The following is a 23,975-nucleotide window of genomic DNA, read 5'->3' on the forward strand; positions in this document are numbered from 1 at the left end:
TCGTCTCGCAAACGACAAGGAGAGGATACCAACGTATATGCGGCCAAAAAAACTATAACTGATCCTACTCAGGTAAACCCATCCGTTCAAAGCCTTTACATACATCCTTCCTTCACCGAAGGCGCCAAGTCATACTCTGACGATGATAATGGGCCTTTTATCGTCCAAGTCTCACGGGAAGTGGAGGACCCATCCTCTGGAGCGTCATTACGGGCTATAAATTTCGGTCAATTCTTGCACAAACACAAAATTGGTTCAATTATCCACGACGGCGTCAAAAATATAGGCCGCAACAAAATTACTGTAGAGTTTACTTCTGCCCAAGCTGCCAACAACTTTCTGGTTAGTCCAGTTTTGAAGTTATGCAAATATAGAGCTATAATTCCCACATACAACATAACCAGAATGGGGCTGGTGAAAGGAGTTCCCGTGGACTGGTCGATGGACGAGCTTGTTGATTCGCTAGAGCTCCCGCCTGGCTGTGGTGAGGTTCTGAAATCAAGGCGACTGAACAGAAAATCTGTCACAGAGGGTGTCATCACTTGGGTGCCTACCCAATCTGTTGTCCTAACCTTCAGGGGGCAAATGCTTCCTGCTAAGGTATATTCATACCACACCTCACTGCCAGTTGAAACATATAAACTTCCAACAATACAGTGCCAGAACTGCTGCCGTTTTGGCCACATTAAAACAATCTGCAGATCTAAGCCCAGATGCTACAGATGTGCTCAGCCCCATACAGGTGACTCATGTTTGGTCATCAAGGAATTATCTACATGTTTACACTGCTCTGGTAGTCATTTTGCTACTGATAAAGACTGCCCAGAATTCTCCAGGCAGCAATCTATTAAAATGGTCATGTCTCAGAATAATAAATCTTACATTGAAGCATCATCTCAGTTTCCTCCTGTCCGCAGGTCCTATGCTGAGATAACAAAAGAAATGTTTACTCCTACTAATGTAACTTCCTCCAAAACCTCCTACCGGCAAACAGTTTTCCGCTCTCCTCGTCCCCGAGCTCCTCTAGCAAAGGGCTACGATAAAAAAGCTGTTCAGACTATTGTCGGTGATTACTCCTCATCCCTTCCTAATGGATGCGCTCTCAACAACAATGTTGAGAACCCTCCCTCCCAAGGTAAAATGCTTGAGTTTATCTCCGAATTTCTACTTAGTATTGTCGCTCCATGTAGTGAAATTCCCTTACCGCCCAACGTTGCCAAAAACTTAAGCCAACTTTTTAAACTACTCCAAAATGGGCCCAATAACCCTGCTACAGTGGAACTGTAAAAGTTTACGTCCCAAGAAACATGAGTTAACCTTCATAATCCCACCATTCTTCCTCCCAAAGTCCCCCGTCCTTTGAGTGTTAAATGTTTTTTAATGTTTGTTTTCAGTCCTTATTGTAGATTTTTATGTAAATATATAGTAAGTAATAAAATTAAAGTATAATGTACAAAAAATATCCGTGTAAGATATATATGCATGTGTTGTCTGTGTCCTTAGGTTAAAGAGCTAACTAGCTAATAACAACTATTTCTTGGTACAAATTCAAAATTAACTTTTCATTAGTTTCACCGATCAATCTCCTTCGTGCCTTCTTCATCTACAAGACACTGGCGAAATACCTTGTGCCCAGTTGGCGCAGACAAAAGCCATAAACAAGAATTGAATTGAACTTGTAGGTGCTTAGGTGGTACTAGGTAGCTTTGTGTTGTTGAATGATAATTTGTACTGTATTTCTTCTTCTGAAATACTTCTTTATATAATATGGTGTGCGATGGTCCAGATCCTCCTGATGACTCTCCGCAAAATTTGATTCCACCACCGCGAAATGAATTAATGGCTAACGGAAACCACGACGAGAGTGATGAAGAGCAAAATGAGAATTTCGGATACGAACCTCTGCCGCAGGGGCCGGAAGCTGTATTCACTGATCATGAAAGTGATGATGATACCGAAGTACGTGCATATTACTAACATTACCACTATTCCCTTCTCACTTTATCTATAAAAAGCGAAATACACTTAAGAATTCCTATTTATATCAGAAATGTAGGTATAGGCCTGAGTAGAAACACTGAGAAACAGCTAAATTGTAACCCATTTTTAGGTTTCAGTCCACCCTCTGAACAATTAGAAATTTGAATTTGCTATTATTTTATTTATTACCCTAAACAGAACATATTATTTATAAAGTTTTTAAAAATTTTGCCCAAGATTTGATTTTACGCAATGGACAACTGACTGTATAGTTCATCATAGATAATTGTAAATAGAGCTTCTTGAAATAAACAATTTATTTTGTATGTAAATACCATTAACATTTCTTTACATTATTTTACTTTGCCCTTTTTATCACTTTACATCTCTATTTCAGAATAAAAACAATAAACTTACAATTGATTGCATTTTACAATTTTGTGCTAGAAATGCTAACTAAATTATTATTATCCAAGTCTGCAGGCAATAATGTGAAAAGAAGTTACACTAATTCATTTAATTTTTTATAAGTTTTGTGTAATCTTAACTTACAGAATAATGGAATACAAGAGATAGCTCCAAACAATGTGCCCCCAATAGAACCAATGGAGAGTGCTTTGACTAGAGAGGTGTGGAGTGTACCTCGAGTAAATGACCCTATACAGATGGACAGTGAAAGGGCACAAGAGGTAATTTTTTGTTGTTTTATTCAACCAACTATTATGTCTATAAATCTAAATGTACACAATTTAAATAACCTTCTCACTGTCTTGCTAAATGTCTCGAACATATATAATCTTTAAAGGTGCTATCAATTGGAAAATAAAGTAATCTAAAATATTTCCAGGTTATGTCTTTGATGGCTGACTTTGCATTACCACAAGCGTCTATCCCAGAATGGGCGCAAAGTGTCTCAGAAGAGCAATGGAAAGAGACACTTAATGACAGGATAGAAAAGTTAAGGGGTAACAGGTAAAAAAACATCAATATTATATTAAAGACTTATCTAATAATATATCTTTCTAATAGCAACTAAAAGTAGTCAAGAGCAAGAAAAGTATATTTTGATGTCTTTATATTATACGCTAGACCTTCTTTGATTAAACTTAATATTTATATGAGGACATACACTTGGGCTCATCATTTGTACCTGCATAAGTGGGAGCTAATGCATTCAAATTGCAGTAGCTGCATCAAAAATAAAATGGGCTTGCATAGTGCGTCACGTAAAAAGAGCTTTGAAGATCCTCTAGTCATGCAAATTAATGATATTAATTACCATGTTTTAAAATTTATATAATAAGCATGTATATAATTAACATTTAAAAAAAATATGTATTCACACTAATGTGCATGCAATTTTGAAATAGACTGGTGCAGATACAGATTGATCATAAAGTTATTTTTAATTACTAATACTATGACTTTTATTCGATTTTCTTGTGGTACTGTACATATATTTTATTTGAAAAGGCATTCTGTTATTAACTTATTTTATTTTAAGTGAAAAGTTTGGTCTCAGCAAGCTGCTTAAGACTTACTGATACTTTCTTTCTTGCAGCCCTGTGGACCACAAAGCTTAGCACAACAACTTTCTTAGAAATGCTGTCTCCAATATGTTGTACATTTTTTAGTTTATTACTCAAAGACTGTGGGTATGACCTTGTAGTTATTGAATTTGGGATGATGAGACTGTAATTTAAGTTGGATAAAATGTAAATTGTTACTGCACCACAAATTGTAAAATAAGAAATGATAAAAATGACCCAGATCCATTTGCAGTAATGATTTTGTAAAACAAATAATTGACTAGGGTAGTAGTGATAATAATAAGAGTATTGTTAGTTTTAAAATTAAACATGCTTACCCTTTATTAACTAAAAAGTAAAAATAGGTAAAAAAAAATTATACCTCCTATAAATATTACCATTTGTTTCTTTTATGATAAAGCTGATGTTGGGTAGTATATAAAAATAGTGCCATTATTTCCTGAATGATATCTGTTGAAAAGGATAGCCCTAATTACAAAATTGTCAATATAGTTTCGTTTAAAAAACAAACAACAAGTAAGTAAGTAAATTGTCTTTATTTTAATGATGTTAAAATTCATAAGATCCTTATTATAAAAAATATTTTTTTAAGTAAATGCACATTAATTAACTTACAATAGGGATGTATCTTTTAAGTCAAACATTATATACTAAGTACATATAAACTATTTTGTTTTATTCTTCTACATAATATCATCTAATAGAACTAATTCAACTTAGGGGATCAAATATAGCAGCACTAAATGTGACAAGTTTAGTCTTCTCATTTCTGATAAATAAGTAAAATGGGGAATCTGCATAGAATTGTTCAGCGGTTCTAGCCAAGAATGCGCCCGTCGCTGCAGCAGCTTCAGTGCCGTATTCTGTGAAAATTAAAAAAAAAAACTATGTAGGGTAAGCATACCTATTACCGCCACTCTCATAATTAAAAAATATTACCCCTCTTTATTAATACAAGGCGATTATTAGTAAAATTAAGAAAGTTAATATGTTTTGCGTCATTTCATCATGGTAAACTGGTAAATAGGCCAAATAAATGGATGAATAACACTTATTTTCGAGCTCCAACTTGGTGCTAAGTAATTTAAAACCGTAAAACCTAATTATTTGTAGCCCTACCTAGGAACCATTTAGTTATCCTTTGATAAAAGGTATCCCATGTCCTCGAAGATTAAAGTTATTATCTAATTCCACATGATTTTAATGGATCAGCAATTAAACGGTGCTTTGACAACAAATAAACAAACTTAAGCACATTTTAATGCATGGAGTATTGTGATTGAACTACCTAAATTATGAATTTTTCTTAATCCTATTAGGTATTTTTAGATCTATGGGTACTCACCATTAATAGTTATTTTTACATCGTGTATAATTTTATCTACGTGGACTCCTGGGTTTGGTAGAGCGTCAATAATCTCTCTTAAATTTTTACTTTCTAACGTTTCGTCGTTATTTATTCTTGTAATTAATTCATCCTCAGTTTTGTTTACCATTTTATTTTCTATCATCAACGCAAAGTTTGCTTGTTCTGGGACGAAAATAGACTGTATACCCAACGATTTAAATGCATCCACTAAATTTTCATTGTATTGTAGGTCCATCTTGGGTAGTCGGATAATGCAAACCTGGCTAGTAAGTCTACTAATTACATTATCAATTGTTGTGTAGTTTAATCGTTTAAGTAGCTCTACGAGGCTTAAGTTATCTGGTTTGCGAGGTTTAATAACATACATGACCGTAGAACTGTCATTGTAAGGTAGCGCAATCATTTGAAGTTCTGTAAATAAAAGCAAATTATCCATAATCTATATTTTCTTACCTGTTGTTAATATGTAAACAATATTTTCATTACATATGGTTTAAAAAGTATATTTTTATACTAATTTATTATTTTATAAAGAGAAATTCTTATTTTTATCTATTGTAACAATTAATTATTTTACTTTGTCAAGGTACTGGAAGTATCAAAAGTAATAAAAGTAATGTTTATTGAATAGGAAGATTGTTGTCGCTTTGGCGCTGAAGGTTGTGTTAAACGTACCTATGAGCGTCCAAGAAACTAAAATTTTAATCTTTAGACGCATAAGTCACATTTGGTGCTTCAAAATTCATCTATTTAAGTAAAGCCAGTCCAGTTTTAAAAATAGAGGCCAAAGGTCAAACGTTACTGAATATTAATCTAGTCGCACGGCAATGTCAAAGCAAAATCTGGAAAGCTTCATTTACTCAAATAGCTTTTTACAAGTAACTACTTTAAGTACTTATATATATATATTTTAGTAACTTATATAAGCGTAGCTTGTGTTATGGGCACTAAGATGACTGTTGAATATTTCTATGAACAATAAGTATACATAAATACTTGTAATATACATATAAACACCCAGACACTGAAAAACATTCATGTTCAAAACACAAACATTTTCCAGTTGTGGGAATCGAACCCACTGCGCCGAACGGCTGTCAAAATAAAATATAACGTAATAACTACTACTAAGTATAAGTAATTATCTACTTTAAGTATATGAATTAATACTTGTATACTTAAAGTAGTTTTACGTATCAAAATATAAACGTACCGTCTTCCACAGAGTAAATATAATTAAACTTTCCGTAGTTCAGCATGAGGTCCGCTGTAATCTCTTCCTTAGGTTTTTTGAACGGCAATCTGAAATAATTACAATATGTTATACAAAGATACAAAACCATAAATAAAATTGAAGTTTAGTTATATTTATTTGCACGTTTTCACGACCAATTACATTTTTTTTGTAATTTTTGATGATTTTCATATAGTCTTCCATTTATTTATCATCACGACATGAATATAATAAAAAAGCCAAGGCTCGTTTTTATTTCAAAACTATACTTAATATTAATTATACAAGATTGAAACTAATTGTAATGTTTTTGGTTGCCATTAATAGCATCGTTATTTTTTAGACGTGATTTAAAGTAACCCTGTAAAATTGTGGAATTTGTGTTAAAAGTACCTACTTAAAAACGCGATCAGGTGTCAATTTATTCTATACTTGCCTTTTTTGAAAAAATGTGTTTTAAAACATGGAAAGGATTTTTTTCCTGGTATAACTTGGTCTTTAGCCTAGTACCAGGTTGTCGTTGAGTTTTGGGACACCCTGTAAAGTTTTTTGGCTGTATACGTGTATATAGCAGTTCGGTTATGGCTATTTCTTATCGGAGGTTAGCACGGCACACCTAATCTAACCTCTCGTCTGAGAGTCCTCCAGATCGGAAAAAAGCGTTGAGCTGCCATTACCCTTTTGGAAATTTACTAGATTATTGGCTAATTTCCAGAAAGGATGTAAGAGCAAGAAACAAAAGGGGTAGTATTCAGACAGGATATTTGCCCTAAAAATATCATGATATCAGGCTAAAATCTTATTAAAACTGAAATAAGGTAACTATTTAGTCTATGCCAAATCAGGACCTTTCTAATAGTGAAAGAAGTAATAAAATCGGTTCAGTTCTAGCAGTAGGTAGTTGCTCACATTATGTATTTATATAACAAAGGTTTCCTCTTTATAATATTAGTATAGTTTATATATAATTATATATGTCATTCAATTTGCAAATTAACGATTAATTATGTTGGCACTGGGGACTTAAAAACAGAGGTGTGGTAGTTCGACCTCTGCTTAAGGTGATCAACGCATCATTAGATTATGTCGTAGGCAATAATCAATATATTATCTTGAATACATAAAAAAAAAATATATGAAATAAAATATATATTTATATGTATGTAGTTTATTATATTTATATGTATGAACACTATATATTTTATATAATAATTATATGTTTAGTATTAGAATTTATACCATGTATGTAGTTTAGTTTGCAATATTTTTATGTAGGTAGAAATTTTTATTGCCGCACCAACCCGTTCCTTCTAATAACTACTATCGCCAAAGGTTGTCTGGGAGAGATCGCTTTAGCGATAAGACCGCCTTTGCACACCTAAACTAGTTTTTTTTTTTTTTTTTTTTTTTTAATTATTTCTGTAAATGTGTTTATTTGTATTTTGTTTTTGTGTGTGCAATAAAGAATTTATTATTATTATAAATAAACGAAATAAATATCGTAATATCTATTGAATAACACTGAAGTGGTTGACTGCGAATCCGAAATAACTAATATATTAATTGTGTCAGTCTCTGGAATTCCCTACCTGATGTCAGGCAAAATCCTTGCCTCTTTTTAAAAGTCATTTGAAAAACTATTTTTTATGTATGTAGTTTATTATAATTATATGTATGAACAATATATATTATATATAATAATTATATGTGTAGTATTAGAATTTATACCACGTATGTAGTTTAGTTTGCAATATTTTTATGTAGGTAGAAATTTTTATTGCCGCACCAACCCGTTCCTTACAAAAACTACTATCGCTAAAGGTTGTCTGGGAGAGATCGCTTTAGCGATAAGACCGCCTTTGCACACCTAAACTAGTTTTTTATTATTTCTTATTTGTAAATGTGTTAATAAAGAATTTAATAATAATATTATACCGTGTGGACGTGGTGAAGGTAGATCAGTATACACTTGACACCAACGCTCATCTTACCGCGGGTGTTGTAAGAGACGACTTAGGGAATATAACAGAGAACAGCCAGAAGCGACCATCTACTTCAAATACCAACCCGTCTGCCCAACTCGGTGAATTTGTTATAGGCTAATGTTGATAATGATTATATTGGTGTTTTGCCGGTTTTTTCATCTGTTCTAATGTTTGGAACGATCGTACCGATTTTGGGGAACTTTCCCAATCAATGTTACCTACCATTGTAAACGACAAGGCTGCTTGGAAGCAGGCCACTCCGCTCTCATGTCTCACAAAACAGAAAAAATCTAAAGATTGTTAAACTTTAAAATGATGTTGGAAAAGAGCAATCTGCTGAGTTTCTTGCCGGATCTTCTCAGTGGAATCTGCTTTCCGAACCGGTGGTAGAGTCACTACAAACAGACTTGACGTTTCATAAGTGCTTATTAATTAGCCCTACTTGAAATAAATGCATTTTGAATTTTATAACCATCTACCTGCTTGGTCACATATTTTGCCCTACAGAAATTGGTAAAAAGGAAGAAGTCTTAAAAAGTAATAGATAATCAATCTTTAAGGTTAATCACTTACTTCATAGTATACTCGGGTACGAATGGATGTTCCCATTGACCACTAAAGTACATTGCACTCAGCAAAACGGCCTTGGTGTTACCTGGAAGTGACTCCTTCAAAAAGTCAGCTATTTTTCCGTTTGTTTGATTACTCGCCCATCTGAAAAAAGTTTAACATGTCCGTTTTCATTTCCATATAGGTACACTAAAGTATGAGACTTCCTTAACATGACTAGCTACTTCTGTTTCCGAATTTACAAGTGCCGTGTTTAGTCATGACTCATTATGCAGGCTGATGAAGGTCGTTTGCAACCAAACATTTATAGCCGGGTCCTGATATGAGCTTGCCAGATCGGTATCGCTGTAATATGTGTACGGGTAATTAGAAAGTTCTTGACGCTCTGATACTATACGCGGTATACGGCCAGTTACAGGTAGGTTTTCTGCCCGTTCAGCAAAGAAGATATTGCACGGAAATGTGTGTGAGGACGTCCACAATGTGATAGATATAATAAATAAAACGATTGGGCAAATGATACGTATCTAGACCCGGCTTTTAATGCACACATCACGGCATCAATATAATTCAACTATGAGTTATGCTATACACACAGTAAAGAATAGGTATATGCTCTTGTTCCTTAATAAGGAAAGCTGCGCACTATAAATCCTTATCTCTCCTATGTTTATTGTTTAGGAATATATATATATATATATATATATATATATATATATATATATATATATAAATAGGAAATTGCTAAATTCGTGCGAAAGGATATACGATGAAAATTAAGCTTATCTTGCTATGCTCCGTGAAAAGCAGTAAAATCTGTACAGTGTAATTTATAATTAATTCTTCAATCTCTATACCCGACACGAAACAGATCTTCGGCAATGTACTCTTTACGCACGTTTCGCTCTGACATCCTCAGGAGATGTTAACTTTATAATGAATTGATAAGAAATTGAATAATTTGTAAAGTCGACATATTCTGAGAACGTTGCTTGAGCGAAACGTAGAGAGAATATAAAGATGGAAGAAATTATAAATAACACCGCACACATTCTCCTGGTTTTCACGGAGCGTAGCAAAGTAAGCTTAATTTTCATTGTTTAGAATTCATTGGTTTTTGGATATTCACGGTAACAGTTACATTACCAGGTCAAACCGAATTCCTTTATAATGTTTTTAATAGGCTTTTGGTGTGTCGATACCACCTTTGAAAAGTGCGAGTTTTACTGACGGGTCAAGGCTCCGAAACGTGGTTGCTATAGGCAGTGGCGTGCATAGAGAGTATGCACAGGGTATGCAGATGATATAATATGAAAAAAATCTCCAGGCAAAGTTATGAAAAACGTAAGAATAGCCTTTGTAAGAGTTATAAAAAGCCTACCCTTAAGTTTTTATAACTAGTACTGGACATTTTCTTCATTTTTTATCTTCTGCATACCCTGTGCATACCCTCTATGCACGCCACTGGCTATAGGTCTCATGCCTTCAAGGCTTCTTGGGTTGAAGAGAGCTATGCTCGATATATCTCAGTTCAATGTGATAAAATTATGAATGAGGAGATCCGTGGAACAACCAGGATTATCGACACAGCTGAAAGAATCGTGAGACTAAATTGGCACAGAAAAACCGATCGACTTCGGAACTCGTAACAAAAGACCTATGTTATAATATGTCCAGCAGTGAACATCGATTGGTTGACATGATGTAGATTATTTTAGGTAAATCTGCAAAATATGAGATGTTCTGAGGTATGCCGCTCTAGAGCATCGTGGCGGGTCTAATCTACATTATATTCATCGCCAAACAATTTCGTTAAATAAATATAATCGTGTCTAATTCAAAAATCACGCACGGACTAAAAAAAACCTCCATAACAACCTATAATTGCTATGGTAAAAGTAACAATCAAAAATTAGATATGCATGAAAAATATTTTTAAAGATACGGCAGTGCATGACAAGTGTACAGTATTTCAGTCATTAGCGCTACAATGGAAATTAGTGTTACAATAGACTAAAGAATAACTTATTTGTGAAACTAGCCTGATACAGGATGTTGAACTCACTCATTTATTAAAGCTTTTACAGTATCTTGGTCTGCGAAGTCGACGTCCCGAGCTTCGCCATTGTAGACTCTTTGCAAATACGAACGGTATTCTTGACGTAGTTTTGAATCGTCGTCCACAAAAACTGCATCGGCGAACATCGTCTTGCTCGATGTTTCGTTGTCATTTAAGGTCTTCAGAAGGCCTCCGAAAAGTTCGTGGTTCGCTCGATTAATTTTTACATCTATGTAACAAATCAAACAATAGATAGGTCTTTAATATAACAATAAATAGTAAATGGAATTGCGCTTCAGCGGAAGTGTGCTATACTTTACGACAACTTGTGGTATCGTCTAGAGCCTAAAACGATTTACCCATCGATCAAGTAATACTAGATACAGGCTACACAATCACTCACAAATTCATATCCGAAATGCTTCTGCATACACAGATAAATAATAATAATAATCATAAATGCTTTTAATTCAGGCCAAATACCCATATGACAAAAATTACAAAAATTAAAACAAAAATACAAAAAATACTGTGAAAATAATAAAAACAATAGTAAAATTTAAGATAAACATCCAACTACAATTACAAATTTCAAAAACTAAAATAAAATAAAATAATGAAAACTATGAAAAAATAAATAAAAATAAAGATGACATTGACACTTAAACCATTTCACAAAACAAAACATATTTCTTAAGTCTAAAGACTCATGTTCTGATACAACTGAACGCATTAAGATGCATTACAAAGCTTGTCACTGGACTGAACTTTCATTGATTCGTACATAATTTTTGGACGATGTAAATCTATCTTTTTTACCACACCAACCCGTTTATTAGAAATACCTTTCTCCAGAGGTTGTCTGGGAACGATAAGACCGCCTTTGCAAGCCTTAAAAGTTTCAAGTTACTGTGCGATTCTATTTTGTTGTCCTATGCATTAAATAATTCAAACAAACATGTTTAAAAAACTAGAAAAAAACAGTGTACCTACCTTCTTTCTTTGCCAATATTAGTTGTTTGTTGCTGTTTTACAACAGGAAAACAATAAAAAAGGTACTTTGTGGTCAATACGTGGTCAGTATAACCACCTACCATAAAATAGAATATAGCATAAGTATAATTTATTTAAAATTTACCTTTTAATGTATTCTATTCTTTGTCACCAGTATTGCGATGTTAATAAAATAATATTATATATCTTACACATAGGGGAAAAAGTAGCTATTTAGTACATTACTAGTTTACGTGAGTAGGTAACTAAATAGTATAAGAACGCCTTATAAAAACGTTGGTTGAAGGGGTAAGAAGCGTGTATATATGCCTGAGTATTATCCTTTATGTACTTAATAACATCGCATTACGTCTTTGTATTCAGTATTTGTATGTGGTGACATATATGACGTCGTTTGTAATGTCGAGTCTCACAGAGAATCACTACGCAGCTTACCTTGGGAAAACCCGAGGATATTCGCCAGTTCGTCGTAAGATTTACCGACACTTCCCAACAATGCCATTGAGAGTAAGCCTGGAAAAATGAGTCAGTTTATTTTACGTTACAATAATTATAATTAAAATGTTAGAGGAATCAAAAACTGAGGGGGTTCTATTTTTGACTGTATCTATGTATTTTTTTATGTTTGATCGATTTCTCGGGTATATTCTCGAGCAGGTTCCATTGTTACAAAGTCAGGATCTAATCCCCTAAATTTTCTTTTAGGAAGCTTTCAAATAGTGCGTGTGTGCTCCTCTCTTGTTTTATCTATAGGTAAATGATTCATATGTTGATGTCGAGTCGGGGTCATCATCAGTAAAACAAAGCTTGTTTTCTTGAAATCATTCATGATAGCAACATGAACAAAGAGAAAAATGTATGAGGTGGATTAGTTAAAAAGTCCGTGGGTAATATTATATCTACCTACTATATTAGCACTACATAACGTATTAACGTTTTTTTCCGAGGAGATGTTTGCGGTTTTAGGTATAATTAAACGTAGTCGTAGTACTATTATTATTACGTGGTAGTAAATAATATTGTATTATATGGTTTGAGACATTCAAATGTTATTGTCTACGGAGGGATGTTATTATCAAAAGTCTGGAAGGAGGCTTCTGTCGCGGCTGGTTACCACCCTACCGACGAATACGTGCCGGTAATCGATTTAGCGTTCCGGTACGAAGTCACATAGAAACCGATTAGGAGTATCGGTTTAATATAACTGCCATCACCCCTAACAGATTAGCCCGTCACTATCTTAGACTGCATCACCACTTACCAGCAGGTGAGAGTTTAGTCAACGGCTAACTTGTAGTGGAATAAAAAAAAGGGATAGGTGTGTACATTGTACAAAACCACATTATTATATCTTATCACTGAAACTATCGCAAAGATTGGCGCCAATTCTTTTAATTTTTAATATGGATAATTCACGGACCAAACAGATTGCTCACTTGATGGTAAGTGAAAAACCATCGCCAGAAAAACACTTCGCAGGGCATGCAGGGAAAACTTTCTACTTGCCTGTAATTACATAGGCATCGGGGAGTGGCCCTTGAGACCAAAACACTTTTTTCTAATAATAAAAATCTTTATCAATCAAAAAATAAATGATCCATTTACCAACTCCATTATAAAAAGGTTAGAAGGTCCACAGTACAATATGAAATAAACAGGAGTGCTTTTGCACTTGTACTAGGGAGGCATATATCACGAGTGCTGTGAATTTTGGCATTGCTACTTGGCGACAGAAATAAGCATGTCAGTAGCACATCGCGGGACGAGCTTTGTCACATAAAGCTCTAATTAAAACACAAATCTCTAAACTAAATTATTAGAGTTGTTCTATTCAGTTATTCAAAATGTTTCCGGTTGAAAAGAATATCATTATTTTTAGACCCATCAATAAGGTTTAGTTATGAGATTTATGTACAACATAAAAGGCACAATTATAATCCCGAGCCCATCGATTACCCACATGGCACATGAGCTTATACCTAACACGCTGCTCCATAACGTTTTTGTTACACCCACGTAACTAGGAGCGACGAGACGGTATTCCGAGCTTTTCAAGGCATTGAATTACTTTTATGCAAAACTGTAAATATTACCACGACAATACACACATCGCCATCTTGTCCCAATGTTAGCGTAGCTTGTGTTATGGGTACTAAGATTGATGAAAATTTGAATGTATGATATACATATAAACAACCAGACAATGAAAAAAAAATAATGTTAATCACACAATTTTTTTTCCAATTGTGGGAATCGGACCCACGGCCTTGGACTCAGAAAGCAGGATCGCTGCCCACTGCGCCAATCGGCGGTCAAATACTATAAGCACTTTTGTCAAGTATATCTGTCTGTTTGTAGTGATTATACCACTAAAAAGCTACATGTAGTATATCGGTCAGTAGGCATGTATACGCATACATACAATGCATGCATTATGTTTAGTAGGAAATGATAGCCCAGTGGGTAGGACTTTGACTTCACATTTGGGGGGCCAAGTGTGACTCCCAGTACGGTCTAAATCCTTCACGAAGACCCGTTCCCTGTGGGCCGGTAATAGGTTGATATGATGACCATGATGATGTTTTTTTGTATGTAATCTACAAAAATACCAATGTACAAACATAGTTATTTTTTGCTAATGATTACAAAGATATTTTTTAAATTGGATTACTTGGGTAATTCTCATCATGCAAACAAATGATATTCGTGACCGTAATGAAAAAGGTACTTTACCTATTTGTTACGCTAGAAGTAGGAAAAACTTGCAAGACAAGCAAAGGTTACCAGTCTCGTTAAAGTGAAGCGGTTATCTTTGCCTAGAAACCAGAATTGTATAGTCGAGTGGGCTGTGCGCACAGACTTAAGAACATACAGAAACCGTGTACACTTTGTAGTGTTTCTTGGACATTCCATTCAAGAACACTTCATTCCATTTACTCGTGAGCCCTGCCCGCCGGTTGCTTGGATACTCAAAAGCCCCACAAGCGGAGGAGTGGTTTTTTTTTATAAATTTTAATAGTGTTTTTTATTTTTCTTTTATAATATCACGAATGAAAAAAAAAAGTATGTTACGCGGGTTAAAAATCAAGACTTGCACGGTACATTTTCAATGTTTTTGGACACAATACACTCCATGCAATAATGGCTGAATGAGGGTTCTGTATGTTTTTAATTCTGTGGTTGTGGGTATCTTGGCAGGGCGTTACTTTAATGACAAGGTTGCTTGTAAGCAAGCTGCTCCGCTTTCATCTCACACAAGATAGAACAATAATTGTTAAATTGTAAAATTATGTTGGAAAATAGCAACTGCTGAGTTCCTTGCCAGCTTCTTCTCGGTAGAATTTGCCTTCCGAACCGGCGGTAGAGTCACAACAAGCAGACATACATGACGTTTCAAAATTGCTTATATTAGGCCTACTTGAAGTAAATGAATTTTGAATTTTAACTTTTCGCACCCATTGATGTAATTTTTATTGTCATTTGTTTGTGGTCGTTATATGGGTATAAAGTCGGTACGGCATAAAACGAGTCGCACGGCACAAAAAAACAGTGGAAATTTCTACAAAAGACAAGCAGTGGACCGTAGACGTCCGGTGGTGGAAATGGTGATGGTGAGGATGAATATTGTTTTCAAATGATCTAAAATCGGTTCTGATTTCGTAGTCCCACTTTCCTGTACTGTAGATTTTGTACACACTTCTAGTGCATTCTTGAACAAAGGTATAATAAGTAATAACCACTTACCGGCAATTCCAGTTGGTGAAATTATAATATTTTTTTCATTATTGTCTACCAACAATTTGTTAACCAAGTTAAAACCGAAACTGTTAACTGAATTTGCTAATCCATCTTTTTCAATGTTTTCTGCATTCGGAATCCTAAAACGGAGAAAAAAACATTAAATAACCGAGTACGGAGTAATACAGCAAGCTTTATTTTTTTATAGGTAGGTAGGTAGGTAGGTAGGTAGGTACTTGTCTAATTTGCAATTAATAATAGTTATTACCTTCGGAGCAGTAGGTATGTTAATAGGTACACAAATTAAGTAGGTACCAATAAATTTGATAAAATTTAATAATCAAAGAATTTACTCTGCTTTAAATATATGTGTAGGAATAATATTCTATTTAGATAAAAGGAAGAACGAGAATCGAACCCGCTACTAATTGATGACTATCTAATTCTATCTCAATATAGGTAATCCGCGCCGAATGAATTTAGCTACGATCTGAATCTTCGGAACCTTAGTAATGCATATTCTTTTCTGTTTTGTTTGGGGATTTACAATATTGGTCCTATTTATAATAGATATATATTAATTATGAGTATGGATATATCATATTTTGCATAAGATTATTATATTCATTTTATTTATATTCGTTTCGTATATTCGTTTTTATTAATATTCATTTTATTATTTTCATTCAGATTATTATTATATCAGCCTGGAAAAATATTAAATCTATCAATAATGACGACATTTAGTACCTTGATTATGTTTATTTTTATTATCTATAAATGTTCATAAGTATTTATGTATGATTGAGTATAGGTATATTAGTTTATTATTTTATATTTATTTATTATATTTTTCTTATTTGTGCAATTTTGTTTATGTATTTGTATTTAGCTATTTGAATGTAGGTTTATAATAATTTTACACCATATATCCGCTCTTGCTCATCTTGTCCTAATCCAAAGGTTGCCTGGCAGAGATCGCTACTAAGCGATAAGGCCGCCTTTGGTATTCTACTTCTGTCTTTGTATTTCTATTGTTTTTTTTTCCTAAAAATCAAAAGAAGCATATTTCTTTTTCCATAAAAACGAATTCAAACATTCTGTGTTTCTTATGACGGGTTGTCATTGAAGATAAACCTACTAAAGTGACAGGAGTATACTGTATCTGATTTCTTTCAGTAAAAACTATGACAGTGGTTTACTTACAAAATATTAGGATTTCGGTTTCACAGATAAGTCTCACAGACAGTACATAATGTACCTCTAAAGCCTGTGAAGTATTTTTTCCGTTTTAATTTGTATAGTATTTATATATAAATTAAAATGTATGCATAAGTATCTTTATATATATTTCTTGTGTGCATGTGTTTGTCACTGAACTCCTTCTAGACGGGTGGACCGATTTTAATGATTTTTCTGGTTTACATTTGGTTGGCACCCTGGATGGTTTAGATTCACAAATTAGCCCGACAGATGGCGCTGGGGTAATTTTTCCTGTATTTTTATGTGGTGTGACCGTGATTTATGAAATAACTGAATCAGTCCGTCAACCATGGATAGACTAGGTTGTTTTCATACGTACCTAATAATATTAATCTTGAACAAAGGTATGTTATTATAGCGAATAGCAAGCCAGTCAGAGCGGGATTTTCTGGGCAGGTGAGTCAAGCCGGGTTTTTGAATATAATATTAATAGCACGGAAGAATCTCATACTCAAGGTACCTATACATACCTACCTCGTATTATTTATTTACCATAGACTACTGACGAGTCAATAGGTAGACATAATTTTCTGGTGATGCGCATGGTAATCCTGAAGGATTGAGATATGAAATAATATTTTAAGTAAAACTTCCCATTATAAACGATAAAGCCCCAGATTTATTGCATCACCCGAATTCGATTTTGACTCATTCATGGTCTCTCAACCACCCCATTACTTCCTCGCTGGATACGCGGTCGTAAGGATAAATATCCCCACTTTTTCAAGCCATAGAGATAGCCACGATCGTGTGGTATTTAAATTTGTTAAAACCAATCATTAATTCAAAGTATCTCGCATTGCGGTATGACGACGTCGCAATCGGGTATTTAATTCTACCTCTAGGTATTCCTAAGCATATAAGGATATGTAACTTGTGCTAACGTTCAAATACCAAAAATGAATTCGATAATATACGAGTGTGTACTCAGTAAATGTGTGAGAATTAACAATAAATAAATAGGCAGATAGTGTACTCGTGTGTGTATCTAAGTTCTAACAGGAAACTATATCACAAAGTATGTATTATCTATTTACCCAATTGGATCATCGCATTGTACGAGACTGGATATGACTAGGAGACTCAGTGCGTAGGCAGCAATACCTGCGTACAATTTTGAGGCCATTTTCTGAAAAGATAAATAGAAATTAAAATGTAATCGACTTACATTACATTAAAATAAAATTATAATTTTGTGCCTTATAATTTTCGTATAAAGCATAAACCGGAGCTTGACTTCACTTTCGGAGGAGGCGCGCCTCTAACTTTTCTAAGTTATGTGCGTTTTAAGTAATTTAAATAGCACTTGCGTGAACGGTGAAGGAAAACATCGTGAGGAAACTTGCATGCCTCAGACTTCTACATAATGTTCTCAAATCCCGGCCTTAAACTCAATACGTTTTTCAAAAAATAAAGAGTTATGAAAAACGTATTTTTATCATTTACCATTAGATAAAAACAATATTTTAGGGATTCTTTGTTACGTGTGCATTACGGCATGATTCTTCACTAAAATGTTATCACGACAAGTTAGGAAACCAATTCTCGGTAGAAATAACGGGATGGGTACATTTGGTAGGACGGTAGATACACGGTTGTGCAGGTACACACTGTTACAATGTTTTGTTGCTGTTCACTGTAGCTGTATGACCTGCATCGATGACAATGGACATGTGTGACTAGCTGTGCAATGGGGACACATGTGATTTCGAAATAACTGTCTCATAATAGCATCATAATACGATTATTGGAATGAGAGCGTAACTTACCTAAACGCTAGTCTTAAATTTTTTCATATTTTTCTAGCTGGGTTAATGTTTAGAACGACTGAACCTATTTTGATGGTTAGAGATAGGAATAGTGAAACTACTCTTTATTTCAGAAATTCTACCTATAAAAATGTAAAATGTTGTAAGGTTTGCCAAAGTAAGTGGTATTCCAATTTAGAATATAGATTTCATTTAGCGCGTAGGCAACCCGCGCTAAGTTTTGCAAATCCGTGTGTAAATGACGGAGTTATGCCCGAACATATTAAAGAAAAACTTTCAAATAAATATTATGATAGTTAGATTGAAAACTTTTAGATGGCCGATTGGCGCAGTTTGCAGCGACCCTGCTTTCTGAGTCCAAGGCCGTGGATTCGATTCCCACAACTGGAAAATGTTTGTGTGATGAGCATGAATGTTTTTCAGTGTCTGGGTGTTTATATGTATATTATAAGTATTTATGTATTATATTCATAAAAATATTCCACAGCTATCTTAGTACCCATAACACAAGCTGCGCTTACTTTGGGGCTAGGTGGCGATGTGTGTATTGTCGTAGTATATTTATTTATTTATTTATTTATATTTACCTACTACGTTCAGGTGGAGCTGGTGTGGACTGTGGAGATGTGTCGGATTGTAAACAATCTTTACATTTAAAAGTAAAGTAGGTATGTTCTAAAAATACGTACACGTTTACCTAATAAACAAAACAAAGCTTATTTTCTTAACAATTTGGAAATAGATTTTACACTTCAAAGTAGATGGTAAGAAAAATAGACTATTCCAATGCATGGCTGACTTATACTTATTTTTACTTAAAAGCGACCCGCTTTGTGACCAACCTTTAAAAATATGTAGAATGAAATAGATGATTGTACCGCCCAGTTAGGAAGTTAGTTATGAAGCCGCTATCAAATCAAAGTTTGATTAAAATAATAACATATTTTATCAGATTTCGTTGCGAGGTCTCAGTAATCAACTGACGGATATTCCATTATTATTTATTACTAATAATTTATGAATGTTAAAAACCTTCGGTAGGTCTATCTACGAATCATCTTCATAATATTTTTTTCTGACCATGTGTCGGTAACTTTGAATATTCGTTATTTAGATATTTAGGTAATAGTTATTTACGCAACTGTTATTTAATTATAAACGAGATTAAAGTATATCTACACCCATAATATTATGTTGCTTATAATAGTAATAGTATTGTTTCAGAATCTTTTATAGAGGATTTAAAGCATGGGAATAGATAAACATTTATAAAAAAAAATATTTTTTATCCTACTACAAGTAAGTTCTTGACTGCTATCTAACCTGATAGTAAGTGATGATGCCGGCCAACCTGTTATTGCCGAAGCTAGTTATATTAAAACCATTCACCTAATCGTTTTCTACGCGACATCGCGTCGTACCGAAACGCTTGCTTGGCGGCACTTCTTTTTCGGTAGAGTGGTAACAAAACATGGCAGAAGCCAGAGAACGTTCAGACCAGACCAGTGAAAATTCAGAAATTAAATATTCCCAAAGTATAGGCACTGCTAGGATTCGAATTTCGAACCCGGGACCTCCTACTTAAAACATAGCACTCACCGCTGCGCCAGGAAGGTCGTCTAGTTAAAATATAAATATTTATAAATTTCAACACGTTAGTTCTCAGGTTAAGTCACTTTTTTTCGCAATTTGTCAATCCAAACACGGCTACAATCTAAAGTTTCCATTCCCATCATAATATGAATCGTTATCCAAATAAATAGTTTATAATTATAATTGATTATGTACCGGCAAATTCCTCTTTAAATTATTAAAATTGGAAAAAATCCCGTCCCGTAAAGAAAAATGCCGAGGGCCGCCTTGCCTAGTTTGGAAATAATAACCGATTTGATGCAGACGAAGTTGCGCGGGTCAGCTAATATAATTGTTAATTTGTTACGCTTTCACGTAAAAATACCTAGATTGATTTAGATACGATTTTGCACATAGATAGCTCGACCTGGAACATAGGATTTGTTTATCATATTGCCAATAGTTTGTGGTTCAAAAGTCGAGTATTGTTACTCTTGAATAAATCACTATACCACACCAACAGATAGTCATTACACGGAATCTATATTTGACTATAGACCCGTACAAATTACGAGTCTTACAGTTATCACACATAGTGGTTAAAATTATTAAAAATTTGACTCTCTTGACCTCTTTATCATTAGGTACTAAGTACGAGCACTTATAACATGATATCTAAATTATTATTGTTTTGACATGCAGAACTATTTAGTAGTTTTTAATGTAGTTTTCACCCGAAGATAATATTACCTATACCTACTCGGACATGTACTTTACTGTGCACAATATTATGTAAATAAAGTATGATCCATACCATATATTGCAGGTAAACAAAATATTATGTAGGTATCTATATAATATCTATCTACAAAAACTAGTACTCGAAATGGTGTTTCGGAAACTGAATTGGCAAAAGGTAGGACTAAATATAAATGGTAAATACCTCAGCCATCTGAGGTCTGCTGACAATATAGTCTTGTTCTCAGAAAACAGCAAAGAGCTCAATCTTATGCTACAATCATTACAACTAGCAAGTAGAGACGTTGGGTTGGAACTTAATCTCAGCAAAACCAAAATCATGACAAATTCTTTTGAGTCCCCTATTTACCTTGGAAGTGAACCTATACAATATGCTGACAGCTAAGTATATCTATATCTATGTATAAGTATATCTACCTAGGAAAGCAAATATCTTTTAAAAGTTAAAGTAACGATTTAGAAGTAGAACGAAGAATTAAAGGCGGCTGGAACAAATACTTGAGGTTAAAATAAGTTTAAAAAAGCTGCATGCCAATAAATGTAAAATCAATGGTTTTGGATACATGTTTGTGGCCGTCAATCGCTTATGCTTGCCAAGCCTGGAAATAAACCTATCGCATAAAAAATAAAATCAAATTTTGTCAAAGGAGTATGGAGAGAAGTGAAATAAAAAGAATTCAAAAAATCCGCCATGATGTCATACGACAAAAGACGATGGTAATAGATGCCCTTCATTACTCCCAAAGATTAAAATGGCGATGGGCAGGCCACAAAGCTAGGATGGTTGACGACCGTTGGACAATAAGGCTGACGTCATGGCCAGGTCCTGCAGGCCATAGAAAGGTAGGCAGACCGTATGCAAGATGGTCCGACGATATCGCTAAAGTTGCCGGCATAAACTGGATGCAAGTAGCCAAGGATAGAGACCGGTGGTCATCTCTGGAGGAGGCCTTTACCCTCGCATGAGAGGGGTTCTTGCTAGAAGATATATAACACCAGATAGTAATTATCAATTCTCTTAAATGCAATTTAGAACCACTTGTTATTTTTTTTTCTGTTTATTTTTTATTTATTTTCTTTGTATTTAATGTTTTCACGTAAAATCATTATATGTATTGCAATGTTATCTATGGCATAAATCCCTCATTTATTGACAGATTAGCAAAATGTTTTTTTTGTTCGAAAGGGGTTTATTCCGAAATGGTCCAATGTAAATTTCATAGCTGATGTAGAGTTTTGGAGATAAGGCAAATTAAAAGGAGGCCGGCTGGTACTAAGCCGATAGAGGTTTAACGTATTTGTTATAACGAAAGACTTTTGTTTAAGTACTTTTACTTAAGAGAACTTACAGTAGTCAGAAAAAAAAGCATTAGAAACCCTCACATCTGCAGTGATTACAATGGATATCAAATAGATTTCCTTCGTTATCCTCTTAGTAGATAGATGAGGCATAAGTGCCCACTGCACAGCAGCAGCACAGGAAATTTGGAAGTTAGGTACCTAGCTGCTAACAAGAACATGGTGCCAAATCTGTTCTGCACAAATCTCTACGCTAGACTAAATTGACAAGTCTAAACCATAAATATGGTTATTTCCTTAGATTTGTCAATTTAGTGTAGATTACAGATTTGTGTAGTCTGTAGGTACAACATAATTGTTGGCATGTTCTTTATCAATTCATTACCGGCCCTATACAGGGCAAGGCTCTCCTCTCAGAATGAAAAGGAGCTTAGGCCGCAATCCACCGCAAGCTGGCGTACTGCGGATTCTATTCTCATGCCTGCAGGTTTCCTTACGATGTTTTCTTCACCGTTTATATGAGTGATACCTATTTAGCATAACTTAAAACGCACAAAACTCTGAAAAGTAAGTGACGCCAAAGTGGTTACTATGCTATCACCGCGTCCGGTATCATTGGTAGATCTACTAATTCTGTTATTCACAACTCTCTAAACCTAACTAAATTGACAAGTCCAAAAATAGGGCTAAACTTCTCCATGTGGAATTGGGAATAGGAAATAACTACTAAGCGTAGTGGTGTCCTAGGTATTTACCTCCATGCCAGATTAATTTGGATTAGACATTTTTGTATAAAATCAGCAACATTAAAATATTCATAATATAAGTATTACAAGGCAGATATTGTTTAGAATACGTATCCTGTATGTACATATTAGCACAATTTTTTGTGTCGGAAGCTTGGGATTTATAAATATTTTCTATATATTTATACTAATTATAAAAAAATATGAGCCAGTTATAGAATTAAACTACCCACGTATTGGCTTCTTCCTTATTGGTGTTAATGGGTCCATATTGTAAATATTAATTTGATTTTCCACAGTAAAAATTATAGGTACCTAGATAGGTTAAATAAAAAAGGTAAGTACACATATAAAAAAAACTCACCAGGGAAATATTATTTCAATTAACAAAAGTTTTAAGACATCTCGTAGCGATACCGTGAATGTAAACTTAATTATTACGTATAGTTTTACGCGGCTGCCCTCTCCGACAGCTTATGAAGCAACTGAGTCTGCCGTCTGACTACTATTACTGATTCGGTGTCACCGTCGACCTTGACTTTCCGAGCTCGTCATTGATGAGACAGAATACCAGTTACAAATCTCACAAAACCTATATTAGGAACATAGATTTGCTATTGAGTACATATGTTTGTACCCATGTAATACTTAGGTACCTAAAATCTTTGGCGTTATTATGAGTATTACAAAATACTCCAGTCTTGTAGTCCTTATTTTAGGGCTCATGATTGGCGACATGTAGAATTTTCAAAGAATAATTTTCGATACAAACCTTGGCCCTCGGAACTTTTAACACTATTTAAAGACTACTACTATATTTTAAAAGACTTACAAATCTTCATCAAAAAATCAAAAACCGGTTCAATTACCATGAATTCCTTCTTTGGTTGGTCTTTTCAAGACTTAATAATAAAACTAACGTGTTAATATTTTTTATTTTCAGATTATATTTATACAGGACAGTCTTCAACCTATGGGAGGACCGAAGCACGTAACGATCCTGGAGGCCCCGAGATCCTAGAATAGAGCAAAATTAAAGTTTTTAAAACATGACCTATGACAGTAACA

At 34.2% G+C, this 23,975-nt stretch overlaps 2 protein-coding genes across 4 annotated transcripts; one reads left to right on the forward strand and one right to left on the reverse strand.

The window, feature by feature from the left end:
* Positions 1 to 1,596: 1,596 nt before the first annotated feature.
* On the forward strand, positions 1,597 to 23,975 carry LOC120627336 (male-enhanced antigen 1). 3 transcript variants are annotated; one of them, XM_039895317.1, is made up of 5 exons: positions 1,597 to 1,700; positions 1,787 to 1,959; positions 2,535 to 2,669; positions 2,828 to 2,952; positions 23,851 to 23,975. In XM_039895317.1, exons 2-5 carry the CDS (start codon positions 1,840 to 1,842, stop codon positions 23,900 to 23,902), a joined length of 432 nt encoding a protein of 143 aa, XP_039751251.1. In that variant the 5' UTR covers positions 1,597 to 1,700; positions 1,787 to 1,839; the 3' UTR covers positions 23,903 to 23,975. The 3 variants fall into 3 exon arrangements, with proteins under 3 accessions (XP_039751251.1, XP_039751248.1, XP_039751249.1); XM_039895314.1 differs by having other exon boundaries at positions 1,599 to 1,959; XM_039895315.1 differs by lacking the exon at positions 23,851 to 23,975 and adding an exon at positions 3,542 to 3,833 and having other exon boundaries at positions 1,604 to 1,959.
* LOC120627335 (plasminogen activator inhibitor 1-like) lies at positions 4,055 to 23,403 on the reverse strand. The gene is made up of 9 exons (XM_039895313.1): positions 23,272 to 23,403; positions 17,800 to 17,891; positions 15,506 to 15,639; positions 12,197 to 12,274; positions 10,754 to 10,976; positions 8,692 to 8,832; positions 6,113 to 6,201; positions 4,876 to 5,310; positions 4,055 to 4,393 (listed from the first exon to the last, which is right to left on the reverse strand). Exons 2-9 carry the CDS (start codon positions 17,886 to 17,888, stop codon positions 4,242 to 4,244), a joined length of 1,341 nt encoding a protein of 446 aa, XP_039751247.1. The 5' UTR covers positions 17,889 to 17,891; positions 23,272 to 23,403; the 3' UTR covers positions 4,055 to 4,241.

Source organism: Pararge aegeria, chromosome 11 (genome assembly GCF_905163445.1).
Source record: "Pararge aegeria chromosome 11, ilParAegt1.1, whole genome shotgun sequence".
NCBI classification, from domain to species: Eukaryota; Metazoa; Arthropoda; class Insecta; order Lepidoptera; family Nymphalidae; genus Pararge; species Pararge aegeria.

Coding starts and splice junctions, on each gene's coding strand:
- LOC120627336 (XM_039895314.1), top strand. CDS start 1,768: ATGGTGTGCGATGGTCCAGATCCTCCTGATGACTCTCCGCAAAATTTG. Junction 1,960..2,534: donor AAAGTGATGATGATACCGAA/GTACGTGCATAT, acceptor CTTAACTTACAG/AATAATGGAATACAAGAGAT. Junction 2,670..2,827: donor ACAGTGAAAGGGCACAAGAG/GTAATTTTTTGT, acceptor AAATATTTCCAG/GTTATGTCTTTGATGGCTGA.
- LOC120627335 (XM_039895313.1), bottom strand. CDS start 17,888: ATGGCCTCAAAATTGTACGCAGGTATTGCTGCCTACGCACTGAGTCTC. Junction 12,275..15,505: donor TTCACCAACTGGAATTGCCG/GTAAGTGGTTAT, acceptor TCATTTTTCCAG/GCTTACTCTCAATGGCATTG. Junction 4,394..4,875: donor TGTAAAAATAACTATTAATG/GTGAGTACCCAT, acceptor TAATTTTCACAG/AATACGGCACTGAAGCTGCT.